This window comes from Pithys albifrons, chromosome Z, assembly GCF_047495875.1.
Source record: "Pithys albifrons albifrons isolate INPA30051 chromosome Z, PitAlb_v1, whole genome shotgun sequence".
Lineage (NCBI taxonomy): Eukaryota > Metazoa > Chordata > Aves > Passeriformes > Thamnophilidae > Pithys > Pithys albifrons.
In genome coordinates, this window is record NC_092497.1 from 34,645,231 (window position 1) to 34,668,709 (window position 23,479).

General features: G+C 43.0%; 1 protein-coding gene across 1 annotated transcript in view; it reads right to left on the bottom strand.

Annotated features, from left to right (window-relative positions):
* Nucleotides 1-3,120: 3,120 nt before the first annotated feature.
* The window catches only part of SMC5 (structural maintenance of chromosomes 5), a 51,448-nt gene continuing 31,089 nt past the window's right edge, over nucleotides 3,121-23,479 (bottom strand). The window contains exons 18-24 of the mRNA XM_071581666.1: nucleotides 18,859-18,984; nucleotides 18,346-18,441; nucleotides 17,856-17,960; nucleotides 17,529-17,648; nucleotides 8,146-8,325; nucleotides 7,951-8,046; nucleotides 3,121-3,877 (exon numbers count right to left, since the gene is read on the bottom strand). Coding sequence (XP_071437767.1) covers nucleotides 3,716-3,877; nucleotides 7,951-8,046; nucleotides 8,146-8,325; nucleotides 17,529-17,648; nucleotides 17,856-17,960; nucleotides 18,346-18,441; nucleotides 18,859-18,984 — 885 coding nt within the window. The 3' untranslated portion in view covers nucleotides 3,121-3,715. The remainder of the gene's footprint in view (nucleotides 3,878-7,950; nucleotides 8,047-8,145; nucleotides 8,326-17,528; nucleotides 17,649-17,855; nucleotides 17,961-18,345; nucleotides 18,442-18,858; nucleotides 18,985-23,479) is intronic.

A 23,479-nucleotide genomic window follows, 5' to 3' on the forward strand; every position in this document is an offset into this window, starting at 1 on the left:
CTCCTTCCTCTTCAAATTATGGTGTACTGAATCCTGTTTTTGTTCTTAATTATCAAGGCACTGATATAAAAAATGCTTCCATAACAAAAAGTTCTAGGAAAGGTTATTTTGGACATTATGTTTCAGTGAGTCAGAAGTGCAGTTCAGTTATTCACAGTGAAGATAGCGTGTCAAGGTTCCCCCTGCTTCCCATGATGTAGCTGTCCTGCCAGACACCTCCCATCAGATATTGTGCCAATCTGTTGTGGTTTAGGAATGGTACTCCCCAATTCAGTGCCCCCACCAAGTCTCTCCAAACCAGCTGCTGCTCTCTCCTGCTCTTGTTTTCTTCTCCCCTCCCCACTGTGGTAGGATGGAGAGGAGAACTGAAAGTATAAAAGGCAAAGACCTGAAAATAGCAATGAGGTAAGAAAACAAATAGTAACAGCAACAGTACAAATGAACAGAGGGTTTAAGAAAATCACACAAACTCCATGGTAACAGACAATAGTGGACGCCTCCCCTGTCACATTTTCTTGATCAGAAGGAGTCCCTTCTCTCAGGAGAGTCCCTTTCCTCCCCACTCCCCACCAATGAAGAGGTGGTAAAGAATAACCTCTGGGTCCTGGCCATGTTCCCTCCCAGCTACCACAAAAATTAACCCCGTCCTGGCCAGAACCAGGACATAATCAAAGGTGAAGAAACTACACTTCATCTTTCAAGACATGGAAGAGAACAAGCACCATCAAAACAACTTCCATAAATTATGAAACATTTTTATGTAGAGTTACCAGGTATTGCTGAGCCAATACAGCCCTTCATCTTGGTGTGGTGCTTCTCTCCTGGCACAGGTGATGTTGAGGGTTGTGGGCTGCTGGAACAAGAGGAGACGCACTATGGGACTCCTGGAGACAACCACAGGACCCCTGCTCTGCTTAGCAAACACAGAACAACTTGAATTACAGATTTCCTTCTCACATTTCCTTCCATCTGTCAGGTAAACCCCACTGTCCCAAACTGTAAGTGTGGCCAGTAGCATCCAACACCATGCTAATATTATGCAAGAGTTTGTAAAATAGACAAATTTCACATCTTGCTTATCTGTGTTCTCTAACACTTTGTTTTCAAGATACTATGGAATTGCACGAGAAGGGCAAGGAAGATCTAAAGTAAGGCCTGTTAGTAAGAGGTATTTGGAAAATGTATAGCCCTTGCCAAGGGAACAAGCAAGAAACTGCAATTTCATGGAAGCAACACAAAGTTAAGTTTCCACAATCCATAGGAAGTGGTGTTTGAAGGTGGTCCAGAAGCTTCTAGACAGGAAGCAGCAGAGAGAGATCTTGGTAACAGAAGGTGTCTTAGAATAAACCACAGACCAAAGCCTGCAGTACTGTTACCATTTGCTATGGGGCCTGGAGCAGGTGACTATCCCAGACTCTGAAGAGCAACTACCATACCTTTCAGTAAGAATCCTGCAGTGCAGCCCAGTTCTGTGATCTCTCCCTAGTTCCAAAAGCCTGGAGAACAGGTGTTCTCAGTTAGCAACAACTTTATAAGGACACATTTATTTTTCTTCTAGTAAAACACCAAGCTTCATGTATGCAGGTTAACAGCAGTGTAGTGGTGCAAGGGTCTTTCATTCAAGTCTGTTATCTAAACAATCTCTCCTAGTTAACAATAACATACATGCACATCCAGGTTGTAATACAGTAAACATTTTATTTTTCCCAAGAGGTTTTTATTTTTCAGTAAGCCAGTTTTCATGCTGTTTCTCTCTGTCATAATACATAAACAGATCCAAATGTTTGTTAGAACTGCAGAGGGTGGTGGAAGAGGATCTTTGCCATTGACTTTAGCTGGCCTAAACAACAACGAAAAATACCTATTTTTGAAGAAAGCTCAATTTATACATCAGCTGTTAGGGTTATTTGGGGTCTTTCCCAAATCTACATTTTTGAGGTCCTGTCTAGTCAGCAGGACAAAGTTGGATATCACATGGATATTTAACCTCAACTCCAACTCATTCCCCCTACCTCAAAGTTACACTGAAATCAATTCCATGGGTGTTTATAGCAACAGTCTCCAAGGTCCCAAATTGCAGGAGCAAAGCATGAGGAAGAGCAAGGAAGCTGGCAGTACAGAAGGGACCTGTGAGCTGGGAAGCAACACTCCGTAACCCTGTAATACATTCTACATGGATTTTCAAGGTTGAATACACTACCAAGTTAAAAAGGCTCCAGAAGGTCCCTGGATGCACCTCTCACACAAATTAGCAGATGACTAACAGGAACCAATCTATGGGAGCCCACAGCCATGTTGTGTAGCCCATTACAAACAGCAATGGCTGCTTCTATATATAACACTGCTCTTATCAACCTCCTTTGGAGGCCTCAGGTAGCAGAGCAGCTGGACACTCGAGATCCATTCATCACTATCATGACAGTGGTAATTTTGCAGCTGATTACACTCGGAATGACAGTATTACATTAAAACTGCAGCAAGATACACTAAAATCAGGACCTGTGGTCAATGGCTGACAGATCTCCAAGCAAAAAACAAACATATCTTCACTTGTGAAGGTAATTTTTGAGACAAGATCTGAAGTGTCATCCTCTTTAAATAAGTCTCTTCTATTTCCTACTTCAGCCTGACACATAAGAAAGAAACCGAAATCTATGAAGAAATCCCATGAAGTTCTAAGATGACAGCATTAAGGAATAGTGCTCTCCGGTCACAGAAGAACAAAGCCATAATACACCTAAGTAGTTACAGTTAGACACTGGAAACAAACTGCACTTTTCATATAGTAATCCTGTGAGAGACTAAACAGAATGTGTTTTTTCAATTCAATAAAAATAAAAATTAAAAACATATAAAATCAGTAACCTTAAAAGTTCAGGGTTACAAGAAACCAAGTACTTTGAGTATTAAAGAACACATTTAAAGCAAAAGAAGTTGCAATACAACAAAACAGACAGATGGGCCTGTAGCCTCAATTCTGTTGAGAATACTTTGCTGACCCACTCCAACACTGAACCAGAGCTCAAGTTTCCACACTCTTTTAGATCTTCTGTCAAATATTTTTGATTTTATGACCCTATCTGTTGAGGACTACAAAATGAAACATTAAGAAAAAAAATAAATAGTGATAATACAACATTTACTACACAGTAATACATTCATAGAATCATATTCTTTATATTAACTTCAGATGTATTTTCACAAAAGAAAAACCAATACTCAGTTACTTCCTACAGCTCACCTGAATTAATTAAAAAAAGTTACATTCCAAAAGAGAAACTTTAGATAATATAGGTATCTGTGGTAAAGGAAGACTAATACCTAATACAAAGCTAATTTGTATTTTTGGGGAATAAAACCAACCTTCAAAACAAACCAGTCAAAGAATTAGTCCAGTATAACCCAGAAAAAGTAACTGTACTTCTGACGCTGCATTACCAATTAAACAGAAAAATACAATCAACTTCTTTTTTATTTAAACCAACCACTGAGAAAAAGCAAGTTCTTCAGAGAAAGTGACCACTATAAAAGGCTTGGAAAAAACTTCATGCACTTCAAATCTGTTATACAATTGTATAAGTTTTAAAAATAAAGTTCTTAATCATGATTGCTTTGCAGGTTCTCCTTTTTGAAAACTTCTGGAGTCCTGAAAGTAAGATGTTCCAAAACACGTTGATAAAAACATTTTATGTATCTATATATCTATAGCTACATATCACAGTTGATCCATCCTTGATGATGAAGAATGCATCATCGTAAGTCGTCGTCGTTCCTTCCTGAAATCCTTGGTGTTCCATTTTTTTGTCTCCATCAGAAAACGTCCGTTGTAGACAAACAGCACAGTCATATTGCCATTGTAAGTGAGATTCTGCAGGAGCTACGGAAAAACACAAAACCCAAAGTCAAAACAGCTAGCTGTTCCCCAGTATCTAACAAAAGGGAATGAGGTATACATGAAACCTTAGACCTCAAATGGTCAACATAGCAGGATGTGCTGGTGTAAAGATAGACCAGCAGGAGAAATGAACCCAACACAAAAGAGATTATAAGTTAGAGTTACAATTTAATAACAATATTACAATAAATGCAATGGCAGAAAGATAAACTGGTTTTAAACAACAAAACCCAGAAGTATAACCCAGCACCCTGCGGCAAAATCACAAAGGGGTTTGCTAGCTCCTGTGCTGAACCTCCTGTGGTTCCCCTAAGTCCAAAGTAAAAGAAAGTGAGAAACCTGTTGGTGCAGATGATGGTCGCAGTCTGGTCCAGAGTGGTGGTCTTCTCCTGTCAAGGTTCAGGTCCTCCTCTGGATCCGATGAGTGGTTCCCCAAGTCCCAAAACCCCTGAGATTATACACCCTCAGGTCCAGGTGGGACTGCCCAGTCCCTCCCTCAGGGCAGGGAATTACACAATGAGTAATATTCTGGGAGTTATGGGGTATTTTGGAATGATGGTCAATTAGCAGACATGACACCTCAGGCTGGGTGTGAAGATGCTAACGACTTCGTGGAAGGGAGTTATCACAGCTCTTTTCTCACAGGTGTTTTTCACACCCAGGTCACACCCTGAGGGGTTGGGTGTGCCCCGGGCAGCTGCTGCAAATGGTCCATTGTTAACAGTTCATGGGAAATGAATAGAGGGTGTGGAATACATGGCTTTGGTCATCCCCATACAGTGATAAACTGGTAGCACCTGCTGAACTAGGACACAGGATTATAGCCTTTCGGACAGATGATACACATTTGTTCTCAGAAACCCCCTCAAAGAGACTCCACTCACTTTTCAGGCAATTTCCATGTTTCACTACTCTTATCGGACAAGAATCTTCATATTTACTCTGTACTTTCCTGCTGCAAACAGTCTCAGGACTTTTTTTTTACCCTGTATCTACAATGAGGAGAGAATATGAGCTATTCTTCCTTTCTTTCCCAGGTCAGGACAGGAAGTAGATTTACTTGAGTACAATTATTATGTTTCTCTTTAGCCTTGTGCTCTTGTGAGCTACATAATTTCCATTTGAGGAAACTCAAAACAATCAAAACTACTTAGAAGTTGCACTGCTGTCTTCTGGAGTAACTCCAGCCCCTCCATACTACCTTTCCAAAGTGTAACAGCCAAAGCTGGACACTTTCTATAATACAAACCTTGCCAGGCACAAACCCAGCAGACAGAGGTATCATGCAAACTGTAGGGTTGTGTGCAGTGCTCAGGAAGATGATTAGCAATTTATTTGTAACTGACACTCCACTTGTCATCCACAGGAACTTCTGTCTTGCCAGTCATTCAGATACTGATGCCTTAGACCAGATGCTCTTGTTCATTTTTCCCATTTAAGTACCAAAGTTTATGCTTGTCTGTGCTGAAATGAATCCTGTTTTCAAGTACAGTTACCTAACCTAAGATTGTTTAGAATTCTGATAATGCTTTCCAGCAAAACTAAAGAAAGATTAACTCCCAACGTGGTGATTACTCATATGTCTAATAAAATGCAATCTGTTTAAAGCACAGATTCTTATTAAAAAAGCTGATTTTCAAATCCCCTTCTAAGGAACACATTCACTTTGTCTTCTCATTCTGACAATGAATTAAAACTACTCAGAATACAATTTTCCTAACCAACTTTTATTAATTTATATCCCTTTCCCCTGCTTAAAAATATAGCTGGGGGAGACATACTGGAAAAAGAGTCTCAGTTTTTCCTGTATGCACTGGATACATACATGGAACTTAGCTTAGTATGACAATTTATCACACTTTCTAGTATCTGATTATATACTTGCTGTCTAGGAAGTGGTAACACAGCATAGGCCCAGGAACTGCAGACAGGACACTGCAACAGCAGTCTGGCTTTCTCCTCAGCCTGCCCTGCCTGTACAGCCTTTCAATGATCCTCTGATGCAGCTCACTCAGACACTGTCATTGGCTAAAACCTGTACATGATGTGCTCTCATTGATGGTTTTTGTGACAGGCCATTGACGCCAAAGGGGTTTTTGTTCTGATTTTCACCTGTTTTAGATTTTAGGAACACAGTAGTTGTAGATTTTTAGAGGGTTAATATTTCTAACAGTTTAAGTTTAATGCCTTTCTATCACTACCCCTGTCCCAGAACAGGGAGCTCAAATTCCTTTAGTTAATTAATCTTGTTTAGACTCCTTTCCAAGGTAAAGAGTTGAAGGATATCAGAAGGCCTACAGAATGAAACATAAACATAGGTCAGAGTGACCCAAAAGCCAGAATTGGATGAACTCCAAGAGACTTTTGTGTGCCTGAGGAAGAAGAGTTGATGAAGACAGAGGGTCTTGACGACCCCAGACCCAATTCCAGGGGGTTGGACCAGAGGTGGGACTGGGGCTGGACTGAGAAATGGGTAAAGCAATGATTGGAGGGATCTTATTATAAAAGCCATGGAAACAAGAACTGAGACACATGCATGTCATCCTGTATTCCTGTGGGCTGTAGGCCCTGTGTTATTAAAGGACCTCTACTTTTTATCTTACCCTACACTAACGTGGCTCGAAGTCCTGTTTTTGGTGGGAAGGGTCATTCACGGCATCACCATTACAATTGCTGTGTTTACTGTGGTGATCACCTGCTTGTCGGCAGTGCAGAGAAGGGGGGCAGAAAGATTTAATACCTTCAGCCACCTCTTCATAATGCTGTCTCTTGTTGCTGAGTAATGGTGCAACACACTGCTGCCTTTTCCTCTTACCATAATGTTAAATGGACTTTGGGTTTTTTAAGCTGCCGAGATTTTTTACTCCTGCTTTCTTATTTTTATTCTTTTTTTTTCTGGTTAGCTCTGCACACTCACATTTCCTGTCTCTATTCTCAATAATTTGACAATGAGCACAACTTTAGAGCAGACTCTGAACCCCAGACAGCCATCTTCTACACCTCCTTAGATTTGGGAAGCATTATAGTCAGTTGAGCTATCTCTGTATTTTCAACATCTAAATCATTCTGTTCTTCCTCAAAGTAGGACAGAGCACAGAAAAGCTGATCCAGTAAGGAGAGAAATCTCAAGAAGACGAAAGGATAACACGTAGAAAAACAAAGAAGTAATGTGGTCAGGGAACTGCAAAACTGTGTGCAGGCAAGTATACTGCAAGGTCAGAAAAACAACGAGCACCACCTCACACCTACTTTCAGTCAGGTAAATGCTGTTAAGCTGGCTTTACTCAGACTCTTCAACTGCTATAAAGTATAGAAAAGAATAGGATGTATCAGCCAGATTTTCTAAAACAATGAGTAACATGATACAGAGTTCCTTCATGAAAACCAACCTACTACTGACTGCTTGTCTCCTTGGTGCACAAGTAACCTGTACTGGTTCAATTTGTTCTGGATCAAGATGGACATAACCTTGATCTCTGTTAAAAGTGCAGATGAGCAGCCACCCATCCTTTCAAGCCATGGCATCCCATCACTGCTTCACCTAGTAAGTAATTCTTTTTTTTTAAGAGTACAATTTTACACACTTGGAACCCAGCTCTTACTTTTTCTCAGCTTCTAAGTCTCAGATTATGACTTGAATTAGTCTTCCAATATTAATGTGGGGCTCTTCTATTTCTTCTATTGTCAGAAGCACTAGCCTGCTCCTCCTCCAGTATCGCCATCTGACTTATTTGGAAGTTGGTCTCTACTACAGTCTGAATTGTGTCAGCTAGACACTAAAAGCCTTTTATAGCCTTGTTCCATGGTAACCATATCTGCTGGTGGTTAACACATGGTACATTCCAGTGAATGGGTTTTTGAGGACATGAGCCTTGGTCTAAATTGTCTGAATTCTTGCCAGGACTGTCCTCAAAATGGACAAGTTCTCACAGTTACCTTTTAATAAGAAGGTTTGTAGGTAAACCAGAGCTAAGTTATACAGTGTTTACAGGGGGTATTATCGTACAAATCCCAGTTCTACACTGAGTTTTTTCATGTCATTTTCTGCCACTCACCTTTGGTGTAATGAAGAAGTACTGAGATGTCCTTTTCTTGCAAGCAGTTTCCACAAACAATTCAAAAACTCTTCTCTCATTCACTGGATCCATTCCCTAAGAGGGGGGGAAGGGAAGAAAAAAAAGAAGTCTGTTGTCTCCGCTGTCATAAGCAGCTGCATATAGCAAGTACAATACTGCACTATTGATCCTCACCTGATTTATTTCATCAACAACCCTGAAAGGACATTTGTTGAGTTCTTGCAGGGCCATCAGGTACAACATGGTGGAAACACTCTTCTCACCACCACTCTGATGATATGGTGTCAGCTCATGAAGTTCAGTGCTACTGTGGAATTTGACTCTAATGCGAATCCCATACTTGTCATACTCCTCCTATAAAAGACAGTACCTGTCAGACTCAGTTTCTTTGTACTACAGTTTATTTTATAATTACATGCAAATTAAAGAAATTTATGACAAATGTTCTATGGGGGTCTACAAACTATTCAGTTTCAACTTAAAATCAATATATTAATTATGTTTCATCTATTTTTGGTAAATCTCAGTTATCCTTGTGAGACAATTTTCAATACCACTTCTTCTCCACAGCAATGATTTGTTAATTTCTGAATCCCTGGTAAGAAAGGCTTCATATACATTAAGAACATCAAGAGGAAAAAAAAATCTTGGATACAAAAAGAAGAAAGCAATGTTCCTATAAATCCCATTCATCAGAATAAACAATTAGGGCATGGTAGTATCAGTTTGAATAGAGGAATAATGGTGGGTATGTTAAGATTCCCTCTGAACCTCTTCCAATGCAAGCAGAGCAAAATTCACAGCAGTGATTTCCTTTTCATACTTAACACAGGAAAACCACACACAAAGATTCCAACTCTGACTTTTCTTTAACAACAAAGTGACACTTGTCAGCAGCCTGAGTCAATGATGGAAGGTGTCAGGTAACAGATCTGATTCAAAAGAAAGATCATGCAAGGAAACACATTTGTGATTCAGAGAAAAAAGAAATCTTCAGAGTACTTGCCAGTATTTCTTTAGTTATGTTCATGTGTTCTAATCTCAACAACTTCATGTAAGGAGAAACAAAAAACAGAATCTAGAGTCTCGGGGCCCACTCTAATTTCAGATCCACTGGCAGAGACTGAAATTAGGCTCAGGAAAGTGAACAAGGGTCAGACTACCAAAATCTCAGATAACAAAGATTCACCACCCTTCAACACAGCCATGACGGCATCAGAAAATCAGGCCTTTGTTGCCACACTGTTTGGAATGTCAGTTCATGTAACTCACCAGACATTCAAGACCTGACAACACTACTCAAAACTCGCTGTGGGGGAACTCAAGGAATGTGAGGGTTATCCCTGCTAGCTGCATTCTGATTATTAAGTCTTATCAAGGAAAAGTCAGAATGTTCACTCAGGCTTCTGCTGAGATGTCAATGAAGAATCTAGTGAAGTGTTCCTCACAGTGTCATATCAGAATCACAAAATCCATTAGGTTGGAAAAGACTTGAGACCATCAAGTCAAACGTATGTCCGAATACCACTGTGTCAACTAGACCATGGCAGTCTTGCCTTAAACACCTCCACAGATGGTGACTCCAACCACCTCCTTGGGCAGTCCATTCCAATGTCTAATGTCCCTTTCTGGGAAGAAATTCCTCCTATTACTGTCACTAAGGATATGAGGAGATCTCAAAGTTTCTGCAAGGCAGGCTAACAGCCTTGAACTTCAGTGTCACAGAAGTATTTCTAACAAAAGCCAATTCTATCTCAAGAGTGTATCTCTTCATGTCTACAGCTTAGGCTACAGATAACAGTAAGGAATCCAAGTTCGAGAACACATTATCCACCTTTCCACATTTTTGCCACTGATCCCTTGAGGAAGAAAGTTTTACTCACTGGCACAGTACCACTAGCAAACCTCTTGAAATTTTTTATGACATCTCTGCTATAGAAAAGCAAGACCTTCCAAAGAAGACACTCAAAGACAGTTCAGACTCCTTTTGCTTTTGAACTGCTTTAGTGTTCCTTCTGTGTTCTCTCTCCTAACTTTCTTTTACCTATGTGCTGGTTTAAAGGTGAACCAGCAGGGGAAATGAACTTACCACGAGAGAGATTATAAGTCAGACCTAAAATTTAATAATAATATTACAATAACAACACTGACACACAAGGGAGATTGCTTTCAACTCACAAAACCCCAGCAGTATAACCCAGTGTCCTGGGGCACAAACCCAAGGGGGTTTGTTTGCCCTTGTGCTGAGACCCCTGTGGTTCCCCCAAGTCCAGAGCAAAAGGAAAAGAAAAACCTGTTGGTGCAGGCGAGGGCTGTGGTCTGGGCGAGAGCGGTGATCTCCTCCTGTCAAGGTCCTGCTGCTGCTCTGGATCCGACGAGAGGTTCCCAAGGTCTTCTTACCCACCCCTTATGTACCCTCAGGGAGCTCTCAGTCCCTCCCCCTGGGCGGGGAATCACACAATGGGTGATTAACTCTGGGAGCCAGGGGGTGTTGAGCTGTTGAGGGCCCATTAGCAGCTCCGCCCCCTCAGGCTGGGTGTGAAGTGATAATGGCTCCCTGGGCAGCTGCTGCTAATGGCCCATTGACCTTGGGGAATGAATAGAGGGGGTAGAATACACAGCTTTGATCACCCCCACACAGGGTTAGCTGGTCCCTCCTGCTGAACTAGGACATTATCCACCCCTTATTCTACTCCATCTAGTCATTCCCAAATTAATCCCCTTTTTACCTATACATATATATACACATATATACAATGAAACATTACAAACTCTTCTCGCTCAAAATTAGGTCCCCTTGTGGTACACATCGTGTTTCTCCATCTTTTTGCATTACCCACCAAGTGCAACCAGGTCCTTGAGCAAAGACAATCCCTCGGATGGGTTTGCCTTTGTTTAAGGTGGGACTCACCCAAACAGTCTTTCCTAACATACCTCTCATATGGACCACAGGGACTTTATCTCCATCTACAGTATTCAAGAGTTCTGATTGGGCAGGGCCAGCTCGATTGATGGAGCCCCGGGTGTTGACCAACCAGGTGGCCTTTGCCAAATGCAGCTCCTAGTGTTTGAAAGTTCCCCCACCCAACGCCTTCAAGGTTGTTTTCAGCAGTCCATTACATCGCTCAACTTTCCCGGCAGCTGGAGCATGGTAGGGGATATGATACACCCACTCAATGCCGTGCTCTCTGGCCCAGGTGTCTATGAGGCTGTTCTTGAAGTGGGTGCCGTTGTCAGACTCTATTCTCTCTGGGGTGCCGTGTCTCCACAGGACTTGTTTCTCAAGGCCCAGGATGGTATTCCGGGCAGAGGCGTGAGATACGGGGTATGTCTCCAGCCATCCAGTGGTTGCCTCTACCATGGTCAGCACATAGCGCTTGCCTTGGCGTGTTTGGGGAAGTGTGATGTAGTCAACTTGCCAGGCTTCCCCATACCTGTATTTCGACCACCGTCCACCATACCATAGAGGCTTCACCCGCTTGGCCTGCTTGATGGCAGCACATGTGTCACAGTCATGGATAACCTGTGAGACACTGTCCATGGTTAGATCCACCCCTCGGTCACGAGCCCATCTGTATGTCGCATCTCTGCCCTGATGACCAGAGGCATCATGGGCCCATCGGGCTAGAAACAATTCACCTTTATGCTGCCAATCCAGATCTACCTGAGAAACTTCGATCCTGGCAGCTCGATCCACCTGCTCGTTGTTACGATGCTCCTCATTAGCCCGGCTCTTGGGTACATGAGCATCTACGTGACGGACCTTCACACTCAGCTTCTCTACCCGGGCAGCGATGTCCTGCCACATCTCAGCCGCCCAGATGGGTTTCCCTTTGCGCTGCCAGCCGGCCTTTCTCCAACGCTCCAGCCATCCCCACAGAGCATTGGCCACCATCCACGAGTCAGTGTAAAGGTAGAGTCTTGGCCACTTCTCTCGTTCAGCGATATCCAAAGCCAGCTGAACAGCTTTCAGCTCTGCAACCTGACTTGATCCACCTTGTCCTTCAGTCGCTTCTGCAACTCGACGTGTAGGACTCCATACAGCTGCTTTCCATTTCCGGCTTGTCCCTACAATGTGGCAGGAGCCATCTGTGAAGAGAGCATATCGCTTCTCCTCTTCTGGTAGCTGGTTATATGGTAGGGCCTCCTCAGCTCGTGTCACCTGCTCCTCTTCTTCTTCAGAGGACAATCTGAAACTCTCACCTTCCGGCCAGTTGGTGATGATTTCCAAAATCCCAGGGCGATTAGGATTCCCTATCCGGCTTCGCTGCGTGATCAGAGCAATCCACTCACTCCATGTGGCATCAGTGGCGTGATAGGTAGAAGGAGGTTTTCCTTTGAACATCCATCCCAACACTGGTAGTCGGGGTGCCATGATGAGCTGTGCCTCAGTGCCAATCACTTCTGAGGCAGCTCGGACTCCTTCATAAGCTGCCAGGATCTCTTTCTCAATTGGGGTGTAGCTAGCCTCAGATCCTTTGTATCCCCGACTCCAGAATCCCAGCGGTCGTCCTCGAGTCTCCTCAGGTACTTTCTGCCAGAGGCTCCAGGATGGGCCATTCTCCCCGGCTGCAGTGTAGAGCACATTCTTCACATCCTGTCCTGTCCTGACTGGCCCAAGGGCTACTGCATGGGTAATCTCCTGTTTAATCTGCTCAAAGGCTTGTTGTTGTTCAGGGCCCCACTGGAAATCATTTTTCTTCCGTGTCACAAGGTAGAGAGGGCTTACAATCTGACTGTACTCAGGGATATGCATCCTCCAAAAGCCCACCGCACCTAGGAAAGCCTGAGTTTCCTTCTTGCTGGTCGGTGGGGACATAGCTGCTATTTTGTTGATCACCTCTGTTGGAATCTGACGACGCCCGTCTTGCCACTTCACTCCTAGGAACTGAATTTCCTGAGCACGTCCCTTGACCTTACTTTGTTTAATGGCAAAGCCAGCTCTTAGGAGAATCTGGATTATCTTCTTTCCTTTCTCAAAAACCTCCCCTGCTGTGTTCCCCCACACAATGATGTCATCGATGTACTGTAGATGTTCTGGAGCCTCACCCTTTTCCAATGCAGTCTGGATCAGTCCATGACAAATGGTGGGACTGTGTTTCCACCCCTGGGGCAGTCGATTCCAGGTGTACTGCACCCCCTTCCAGGTGAAAGCAAACTGCGGCCTGCACTCTGCTGCCAACGGAATGGAGAAAAAGGCATTGGCAATGTCGATGGTGGCATACCACTTGGCTGCCTTGGACTCCAGCCCATACTGAAGCTCCAGCATGTCCGGCACAGCGGCACTCAGGGGGGGTGTGACCTCATTGAGACCACGGTAATCCACCGTCAGCCTCCACTCTCCACTGGACTTTTGTACTGGCCATATGGGGCTATTAAAGGGTGAGTGAGTCTTGCTGACCACCCCTTGGCTCTCCAGCTCACGAATCATCTTGTGTATGGGGGTCACAGAGTCAGTGCGGTATTGCCGACGGTGCACCGTGGCTGTGGCCAGCGGTACCAATTGTTCTTCAACTTTCAGCAGTCCCACAGCAGAAGGGTCCTCTGAGAGGCCAGGCAAGGTGCTCAGCTGTCTGATTTCCTCTGTCTCCACAGCAGCTATGCCAAAGGCCCAACGCAGTCCCTTTGGGTCTTTGAAATATCCATTCCTCAGGTAGTCTATGCCAAGGATACACGGGGCTTCTGGACCAGTCACAATGGGGTGTCTATGCCATTCCTTCCCTGTCAAGCTGACTTCAGCTTCCAGTACAGTCAGCTGTTGGGATCCCCCTGTCACCCCAGAAATAGAGATGGATTCTGCCCCAACGTATCCTGATGGCATCAACGTGCATTGTGCGCCAGTGTCCACTAAAGCTTTGTATTTCTGTGGGTCTGATGAGCCAGGCCACCGAATCCACACAGTCCAATAAACCCGATTGTCCCTATCCTCTACCTGGCTAGAGGCAGGGCCCCCCTAGTTCTGGTCATGGTATTCACTGCGCTCTCCCTGTGAATATGACCGGGAGGTTCCTTCAAGAGGATCGGGCATAACATCATCATTCCTATACTGTCTGGAGCCTTGCCCATGAGAGACCGGAGCAGCCTTCAACCTTGAAGAATTCCCTGTGTTAGTTGTGCCTCTTTGCAATTCACGTACCCGAGCTGCTAAGGAAGAGGTGGGTTTCCCATCCCACTTCCTCATATCTTCTCCATGCTCATGGAGGTAAAACCACAGATTGCCGCGTGGAGTGTACCCTTTCTCCTTAGCTGGAAGACGCCTGCTTCTGATGGCAGAGACTCTCGTTTGTTCTGGAGAGATATGGAAGAGTCCTTCCTTAATCTTCTCTTCCAGTTCAGCCAGTTTTGTTTCCACAGCTGAGACGTGGGCTCGTAATGAAGCAGTGACAGTGTCTTCATAAATCCTGAGTTTGCTGACCAGTGCACCCACCTTGTCTTCTCCCTCTCTCCACTGCAATGTTGCAAGGTAGCGAGAATACATTTCTGGCCCAAGTCGTGCAAATTTTAACCACATCTGGGATGTGCACTGGACACCATCTGGACTTTTAGGGAATCTCTCATCCTCTGAAAAGATTATCTCCAGTACGGCTAATTCCCTTAAGCACCGGATACCTTGTTCCATCGTGTTCCATTGTCCTTGCTGTACGTGGAGGTCCTCCTTACAAAGATATCTCTCCCTCACGCTTGACAACAGTCGCCGCCAGAGGCTGAGAGTTTCCTGTCTCTTTCCAATGCCCTGATCAATGACAACATCTCGAGAAAGGGATCCCAGCTGCCTCGCCTCACTCCCATCTAGAATTGTATCATTGGCTGCAGCATCCCAGATTCGAAGTAGCCAGGTGAAGATGGACTCGTTTGCCTGTCGTGTGAACTCTCTCCGGAGCTCACGCAGCTCTCCCAGGGATAGGGATCGCGTGATTATTTCTGGCTCCATTTCTTCTGCTTGAGATGAAGGTCCTGACTCTTCCTCATCATGCGCTATACGAACTGATTTGGTCTTTGATTTTCTTTTCTGGACAGGGGCAACTGCTATCGGTTTCTGTTGTCCTTCTGGCTCCTCCATGGTTTGTGTGGACATGGTGCTGGTTGATTTGTTTCCCTTTCTCTCTGGCTCAGCTGTGGTTTGTGTGGGCATGGTGCTGGTTGATGTGTCTCTTCTCTCTGACTCGGCCATGGTTTGGGTGGACATGGTGCTGGTTGATGTATCTCTCTTCCTCTCTGGCTCAGCCGTGGTTTGGGTGGACATGGTGCCTGTGGATTTGCTCCTTTTCTCCTCCTCCTGATGATGCTGTACCACCCCAAGCAGTGTGCGGTAGGCAGTGGCCAGGGCCCAGCAGGTTGCTGTGAGCTGCACATCTCTGGGACTACCAGAGCATCTTCCTTTCACATAGCTTAGCATTTTGGCAGGGTCCTGCAGTTGTTCTGGGGTGAATTTCCAGATCATTTGAGGAGAGAAGATCTCCAAATACTGGCCCATATCTTCCCACTTCCCGTGCCACTCAACATCATCCGCTCCCAGGGCAGGCCTCCAGCAAGTCTCCTTAGAAAGCCCAGTTCTGACCCTAAACATGGTGTATACAGTACAGAGGAGACAAAGCAACACTAACAGCACTAACAGTAGGATTATGCTGTCCCTAACATCAAAAGGAAGCTCAATATTTTCAATGATTGTTGTAGCAGAGGTGAAAAGGTGGAAGTAACCATCTCCGCCTGTTTTCCCCACAGGCTGGGTGCTATTTTTAATGAGACCCCAGAGGTAACAACCCAAACCAGGACAGGCACACCAGACTGAATATACATTCACAATGAAATTCATTGCTTCTGATGTTATGACAACATAAACATAGTATATTAATAAAGCAATTTTGATCCTTCTCCCTGGTATTAAAGAGAGCATCAAAATAGGCACATGGTTCCCCATGTGTCGAAATATGAACAGGCCCAGATACACCATCCACATGAATACATCAAGCAACATGGTAGTCAGGGAGTTTCTGTATCCAAATACACAAAATGAAATTGTAATTCTGACTTCTCTCTAGTGCCCCACGTTGGGCGCCAAAAGATGTGCTGGTTTAAAGGTGAACCAGCAGGGGAAATGAACTCACCACGAGAGAGATTATAAGTCAGACCTAAAATTTAATAATAATATTACAATAACAACACTGACACACAAGGGAGATTGCTTTCAACTCACAAAACCCCAGCAGTATAACCCAGTGTCCTGGGGCACAAACCCAAGGGGGTTTGTTTGCCCTTGTGCTGAGACCCCTGTGGTTCCCCCAAGTCCAGAGCAAAAGGAAAAGAAAAACCTGTTGGTGCAGGCGAGGGCTGTGGTCTGGGCGAGAGCGGTGATCTCCTCCTGTCAAGGTCCTGCTGCTGCTCTGGATCCAACGAGAGGTTCCCAAGGTCTTCTTACCCACCCCTTATGTACCCTCAGGGAGCTCTCAGTCCCTCCCCCTGGGCGGGGACTCACACAATGGGTGATTAACTCTGGGAGCCAGGGGGTGTTGAGCTGTTGAGGGCCCATTAGCAGCTCCGCCCCCTCAGGCTGGGTGTGAAGTGATAATGGCTCCCTGGGCAGCTGCTGCTAATGGCCCATTGACCTTGGGGAATGAATAGAGGGGGTAGAATACACAGCTTTGATCACCCCCACACAGGGTTAGCTGGTCCCTCCTGCTGAACTAGGACAACCGAAAAGGCAATTTCTGTGTAATATAGATCTGACTCTCCAGGTGACTATCAAAAGACCTGAAAAGTCCGTTTTAGGGTCCTACTGCTTCATAATATTGGTCTCCATGTAAACATTTTTTATGCAGTTCATATAAAGTGCCATGTCAGACACTATTCTGCCTTGAGTAATAACTAGCACTTGAAATGTTGTAAGACAAGCTGCTCGAGTTAATTTACAATAGCAAAAAAGCGAAAAGTTTAAGTGGTGACTTTCACTACTGTGGAGCCTATGTATTAACATATCAAAGGTTTGAAATCATCATTATAGAGATCAATTTAAAACAAAAATACCACACTTCTTTTCTGCCTACTGCATTATTTATTTCTCCTCAAATTCTACTGATGCTTTAAACTCTTCATCAGAGCTAAACCCTACCTATAAAGGTTACTGAGAGTGTAAAAGGATGGGCCTAGTGCCTGCTGCTTCCAGAAGAGACAAAATGCTGGCAGAACCCACTAGAAACTACTTTTAGAACTAAATCAACACCTAATAATAGTATATTTAGATGATAATAGAGAAACACAGATCAGCTAAGAATGCAAAATGAAATTACTAATTTCATTATCTGAGTTACAGCTAAGGGAAATACAAAGCTTCTAAGCAAGCTATGTAAGTGGCAAGCCTATTCCCAAAATCAGGAGATGCATTCCTATTCATCGGGATAAAGATCCAATTTTCTTCAATCAGACTGGATACGTCAGTTCTACTACACAAAAAGTGTTTGGTAAACATTAATTATTGTTTTAAAAAGAATATCTCCAAATGACAATTTGTTACTTTCCTATTGCAATATATGAGCAAAAGATGAAGAAAAAAAAAATCATACCTCATTTTCTGCATGAAGATCAACTTCACCAACACACTGCATAGAACTAAAGAACTTACTGAACTTCTCATTGATTTGTTCAATCATTTCTTTCAAGAGGTTTAGCCACCTTTCTTTGACCTAAAAGTAGACATACTCATGTAATACCAGTTTAAAACTGAATTCTCCCTTAGAGACTGAATTTAAAGAAACATCATACTTAGGGAAGCTAACATCTCAGTTTACACTCAAGACAATTTGAAATGTTACCCTTTATTTCTGTACACAATTTCACTGTGTAACAACATAAGATTATAATGATACTCAAGTGATAACTTGAGCTATTACCTGTGAAATGTTTTGCTTATAGTTATTCAATTCATTTTTCTTCTCCTCTAGATATTTCGTCAACTGCTGTATTTCTTGTGTTTGTTTATTGTATTCTTCAACAACCTGCCAGAATACAAAAAAAGAGTCAATGAAACACTTCCCAATTCTAACCTTGAATGTAAAAACATCACACTGCACTGATACTGTTCAAACACAATTATACAGACTACTGCACACTAAACATTTCTAGCTTTACAGCAAACAAACTGTAAAGATTGCCTCTTTCATATTACTGCAATTTTTTTGTTTTTAAAAGGCACAGAACACACAATTCTCTGGGAAGAACCTGCTTAAAATTTGAATAGATGGAGAATCTGGCATTTACAACACATTGTTCCTGCTGTCTAGCTTTTATGCCTATACCAAGAGGCCCAGCACAGAGTGGGAAGCAAGTACAATGCAGATAGAGGGGGAGGAAAAGAGGGTGGAGAGAAAGCAATGAACATACCGAAGCATTCAGGCCTGTGAAACAGGAGGCCCTGGTTTTCTCTTCATTCAGAAAAGCATCAATTTCTTCCAATGTGTTCGGAAGAGCCTGAAAAGCCTACAAGAGAAAGGATACATGTGTTATAAAGGAATACTAATGAAGGACTTGAGTTTTCCAAAAAGAAATTGATAACCATAAAGTATTCTACTACTTTTAAACAAGATGTCTCATATTCAGAATTTAACACAGCAAGATTCCTGCACAAACTACTCTGGACAGAGAAGGAAGCTGGAAAAATATGGCCTCTAATTATTTCTGCGAACATAAGACTATGGATTTTAATTGAAATCACAGATCAAAGGAATAGTCAGAGGGTATTCCAGCCCTATTTAAAAGGGCTTTAAAAGGTTAAGTGAGAGTAACAGAAGTACCCATGATCCTTTACTGGAAGTCTTCTAATATAAAATAGAGAATACTCTTTGCAGGAAAAGTTAAAAATTCAAGAGATATGTGGAGACTTGTTTTTGTACATACAATTTTAAATTCTTCTGGAAGATCTTGATCTGGACTCAATTTGCAGGCCTGTCGAGCTTGTTTCATCAGCTCCCTGCAGTTCTCATAAAGAAATTGCTTCCTATCATCCAGTTCATGAAACCGTTGCTGTTAGAAATATTAAAGATATTAAAAAAACAAACCACCTTGGTTTAAAACTTTATTACAAATTTCCAGAGATGACACTAGCACACTGGCAACAAACCACATGCAAGGCAGAAAAAGTGAAATCAGACTATTAGAATATAGAAAAGAATTTGTTTCAACAAACAGAACTCATTATACCTCTCTGCTCCAAGTCAACAGATGCCAAGGTAAAGTATCAAAAGTAATTAATTTCTTCTAATACAGTTAAATTTATTTTATCTCAACTAAACAAGTGTGCATGTAGATTTAACAGTGTCTCAAAATAGTCTATTTTAGCACAACTGTTCTGAGTCTTATATTAGCTCACATTTAAATGTATTTATCCTCCTTGGAAAATCACAGTGGACCAGATGCTGAATGGTTATTTCAGCTGAAATGTTACCAAGTAAACATCATAATTACATAATCAGAAGTACCTACTTTGCTTTTTACATATTCTACCTCTGTAATACCAGCAAAATACACAACAAAACCACACCACTTTTAAACTAGTGCTGAAATGTAAGTAAAAAGCAGATATGGTTCTAATTTCACAGTGGTCTCATGAATAAACTCTTTGGAACTTAGTACAGGCAAGCAGCTAACTCAGTCAATGACTGTTGCAACACAGTGGTACATCAACAGTCATTTAACAAGAGTTAAAAATACAATACACAAAATATGGCACTTCCATGAAACACCAAGCTAAAGATTATGTCAAATACGCAGTACTCAGGCAAAAGAACTTGGAAAGCCTGAACTACTCTCCCCATCTCACTCAAGCAATCTCACTCACTTGTCTCTTTACATGCAGCCTGCTGCCTCCAACTGATGAGCCTGCAATGCTTGGGAGGGACTCACTGCGCCCTCCCAGCTCAGGTGAACACCACTGCAAGACAGCTGGGAGATTCCAACCACTCAGAAGGGAAAAGGACTACATTACAAAGATCTTGGTCGCTTTTAATCCATGTTAATTTACTATACACATCTGCTCAGTGATCACACATACAATCCATCCTTTTCACTGACAGCTATACTGTGGGAATACACTGTTTCCACTTTTTTCAGAGGCACAAAATTCTAGTTCAAAAATCCATATGCACAATACTTTCCTTCAGAACTTTCTTCTAACCATTTGGAAAGTTTAGCTATGTTTCCATATTTGTAAGATCTTTATCTGCCCAATTTTTGTTGTGTGTTTTCAATATAAGAGCCCTCCAGTGGTGAAAAAATTAAAAGCACAGAGACTGATAGCAACTCTCATTACTTTATGGCAATTTAATTAACCTTTATTCATTAAACACAACAGAAACAGTAACAGATAAGACCATGAGTGATCATCCACGATGTTCTCACACTAGACTAAAGAACTGGGTCTGCTTTTCTCAGCACACATCTGTTGGAGGTGGCAAGTACATGGAGATGCAGGAATGGAAGAGGGCAAGAGACTGCCGGACAGAAATTGACAGGAGGACCAACCTTGAAATGGACTGTGCCTTTACCATGGACTTTGCCTGTTTCTACCCCTGTTCCTTTTCCTTGAGTTCATGCTGTCTAATGTCTCTCCCAGTTCCAGAACCTTCCCCCAGGCAGGCAGGTGCCTAGCAACAAGGAGACAGCTACCATTGGCCAGCTCCCCCTAGGGGGCGGCCCTGGCCCTGCCTGTCACCAGTCCACGCCCAAGTTCACTCCCTCCTAGTTTGCATACCCTATGGGCTGAGGTGGATTTGCATGCTCCGCCTCAGCTCCACCCCTTTTCCAGAACCTTCCCTATCCCAAGTTATATAAACCCCTGTTTTCCCCCAATAAAGTTGGATCAGCGGATCAGCCTAGATCTTCGGGTCAGGTCAGACCACCCTCGTCTCCTTGGTGTTTGTTCTCTGCTTGTGCGAGGCAAACCATACCTTGGGTCGAGGGATAGCCGCGAACGACAGCTCAGCAGGCAGTCTGCGAACCCCGTCGCTGGTCTGGGTCCCTTCCCGATAGAGACCAAGGCTCGCGACACACATCAACTCAAAAATCCTGTTCTTCCTTTCTCTCTACATCAAGCACTAGATTTTGCATTAGAGATAAGCATTTCATAACCTCCACCAACACACTGTGAAGTATTTTTCTGCACTGTGTTTCAGAAAGGTTGAGGAAAAAAAAGGCCTTTTTTAGATCACTGCTTCTATTCAATAAAATCTGTCGCAGAGAAGGAAGGAAATGTTACAGGGGTGGCAAGGAGGACCAGCATTAGAGCTGGGAGGATGTCTTTCTGTTTACAGCCAAGATCTTACCTTATACCGAATTGGCATAAATAAACCTATAAAGCATAACACTTATATTCCACTCATCTCTGCATATGCCATGTCATACATTAAACTGGCATTTTTAGGAATGTTTTACGAAGTTCTAAATTAAAATGGGACCCAGAAATTTAAAGCCAATTGGCTCAATCTGAAATGTGTTTCACTTCATGACAATAAGGGCAAGAGACCCAGTCAGCAGCACCCATACTTTTTTATACAAGAAGCATTGATTTTATACTTATTTCTTTGATCCTTCCCAGAGCCCAAGTCAACTCTGAATCATCTGAAGTGGGCAATCTAAACTCTCAATTTGTACCTAAAGGTTTCATGTGAAGCCCCGCAGAGCTGCATGGAAAAAGATTCCAAGGTGATCTCTAGCCGTTGAAAATGTGAAGTAGATTTAACACTGAATATGCCTGACTCAAGCTAAGTCAATTGAAATTCTTCAAAGAAGAGCAATAAGAGATACTTGGCAGTGGAAACATCAATGCTCAACAGAAAGATTGGAAAGCAATACATATTTGATGTGATTATGAAGCGTGCACTGGCAGTTCAACAAAAAGTTTCAATTTTGATTCAACTTTGCCAATTTACTGATAAATATAAATAAATAACAATAGACAAGTTTTGATTCCTTCTCTCTTAGGTAAGTATTTACATTATACATATTAAAAAGTATATGCCAGTGTTAAGGTTCCTGTTGATTTCCTGAAGGTGCTTTAATAAAACAATCTAGATAAAACCAGTAAATCTAAGAATTGCCATTTTGAATAGAGATGCTATTTTGAATAGAGTCTCTTTTGAATAGAGACTTACAATAAAAAATTGTAAGTCTAGACAGAACTTACAATTTGTTTCAGCTAACAGTATAAGAACCAGCTTGAAAATAGCTGTATCCAGGTAATTCAGGAAAGGTCTGTACTAGTGCAGATCTGCAACTGCAGCTTCCCTGAAGGCATCTACCAAACAGCAAAAATCAATTCTATTCTGTGTGCACAAGCAACTCATACCCTGTTGTGCTCATCAGCACTGCTATTGGTTTTATGTAAAACAAGAAGCTGGTTAAAGAAAACACAGCTAACACTTGTGAATGTCTCCTCCTGAATTCGTATTTGAACCTCTGCTTGTAAATTAACAAGCTCTGAAAGCAAGTTAATTAGCAAGACTTTCAAACAACCATCATAAACAAACATGCAGGCAACTGCAGCAATTACCTAATGAGCAGATGGGGCTAACAATCCTTCTTAATGTTCAGTGTGGGTCCCAATCACGAGTTTACTTCTTGGGCTCATTAAATAAATAGATAAGATACTGAACTGTAGTGACAAAATGTGCATGTGTATGGCCAGGCTTTGCGAAGGAAGAGTTGGGAAGGGTCTCTCCCCACGTGGGTGTGCCCTTCCAGCCTGTCCAGTGGATTTTTTAGGTGAGGCACAGCGTGCGCAGAACTGGCCCCACCCTTTAACTCCTCAGGTCCACCTGCCACGGCTGAGCGAGCTTGGACGGTGACAGTGAAGTCCTCAGGACTAGAACCTACAGCCCCGGGTATTCCCAGGAGGTCTCCCATCCAAGTACTGACCGGGGCTGACCCTGCTGAGCTTCCCAGATCTGGCAGGATCAGCTGTCAGGGTGGCATTTAACTGCATAGTGACAAAATACAAACCCCAGAAATCTGTTGTTCTTAACTGGCCCCGTTAAGAAACATGTACTTTTTGGGCATTTCCACTTAAGTGGTGAAAAAAAATCCACCATCGAGCAACAAATAATGCTGCTCTCTCCAAAGTACCCTCCTGTCAGGACCTCACAAAAGGAACACATGGCATCTCTCCTCTGAGATGTCCCAAGTAGGGTTTCTGTTTGACTCAGGTACTATAAAAATACAAGTTACTATAAAGCATCCAAAGGAGGGCCAAAAAGATGGTGAAGGGCCTTGAGAGGATGCTGTATGCGCAGCAGCTGAGGTCACTTGGTCTGCTCAGCCTGGAGGAGACTGAGGGGAGACCTCACTGCAGTTACAACTTCCTCGTGAGGGAAAAGGACCGGCAGACACTGATCTCTTCTCTATGGTGACCAGTGATAGGACCTGAGAGAATGGCCTGAAGTTGTATCAGGGGAGATTCAGGTTGGATATTAGAAAGAGGTTCTTCACCCAGCAGGTGGCTGGGCACTGAAATAGGCTCCCCAGG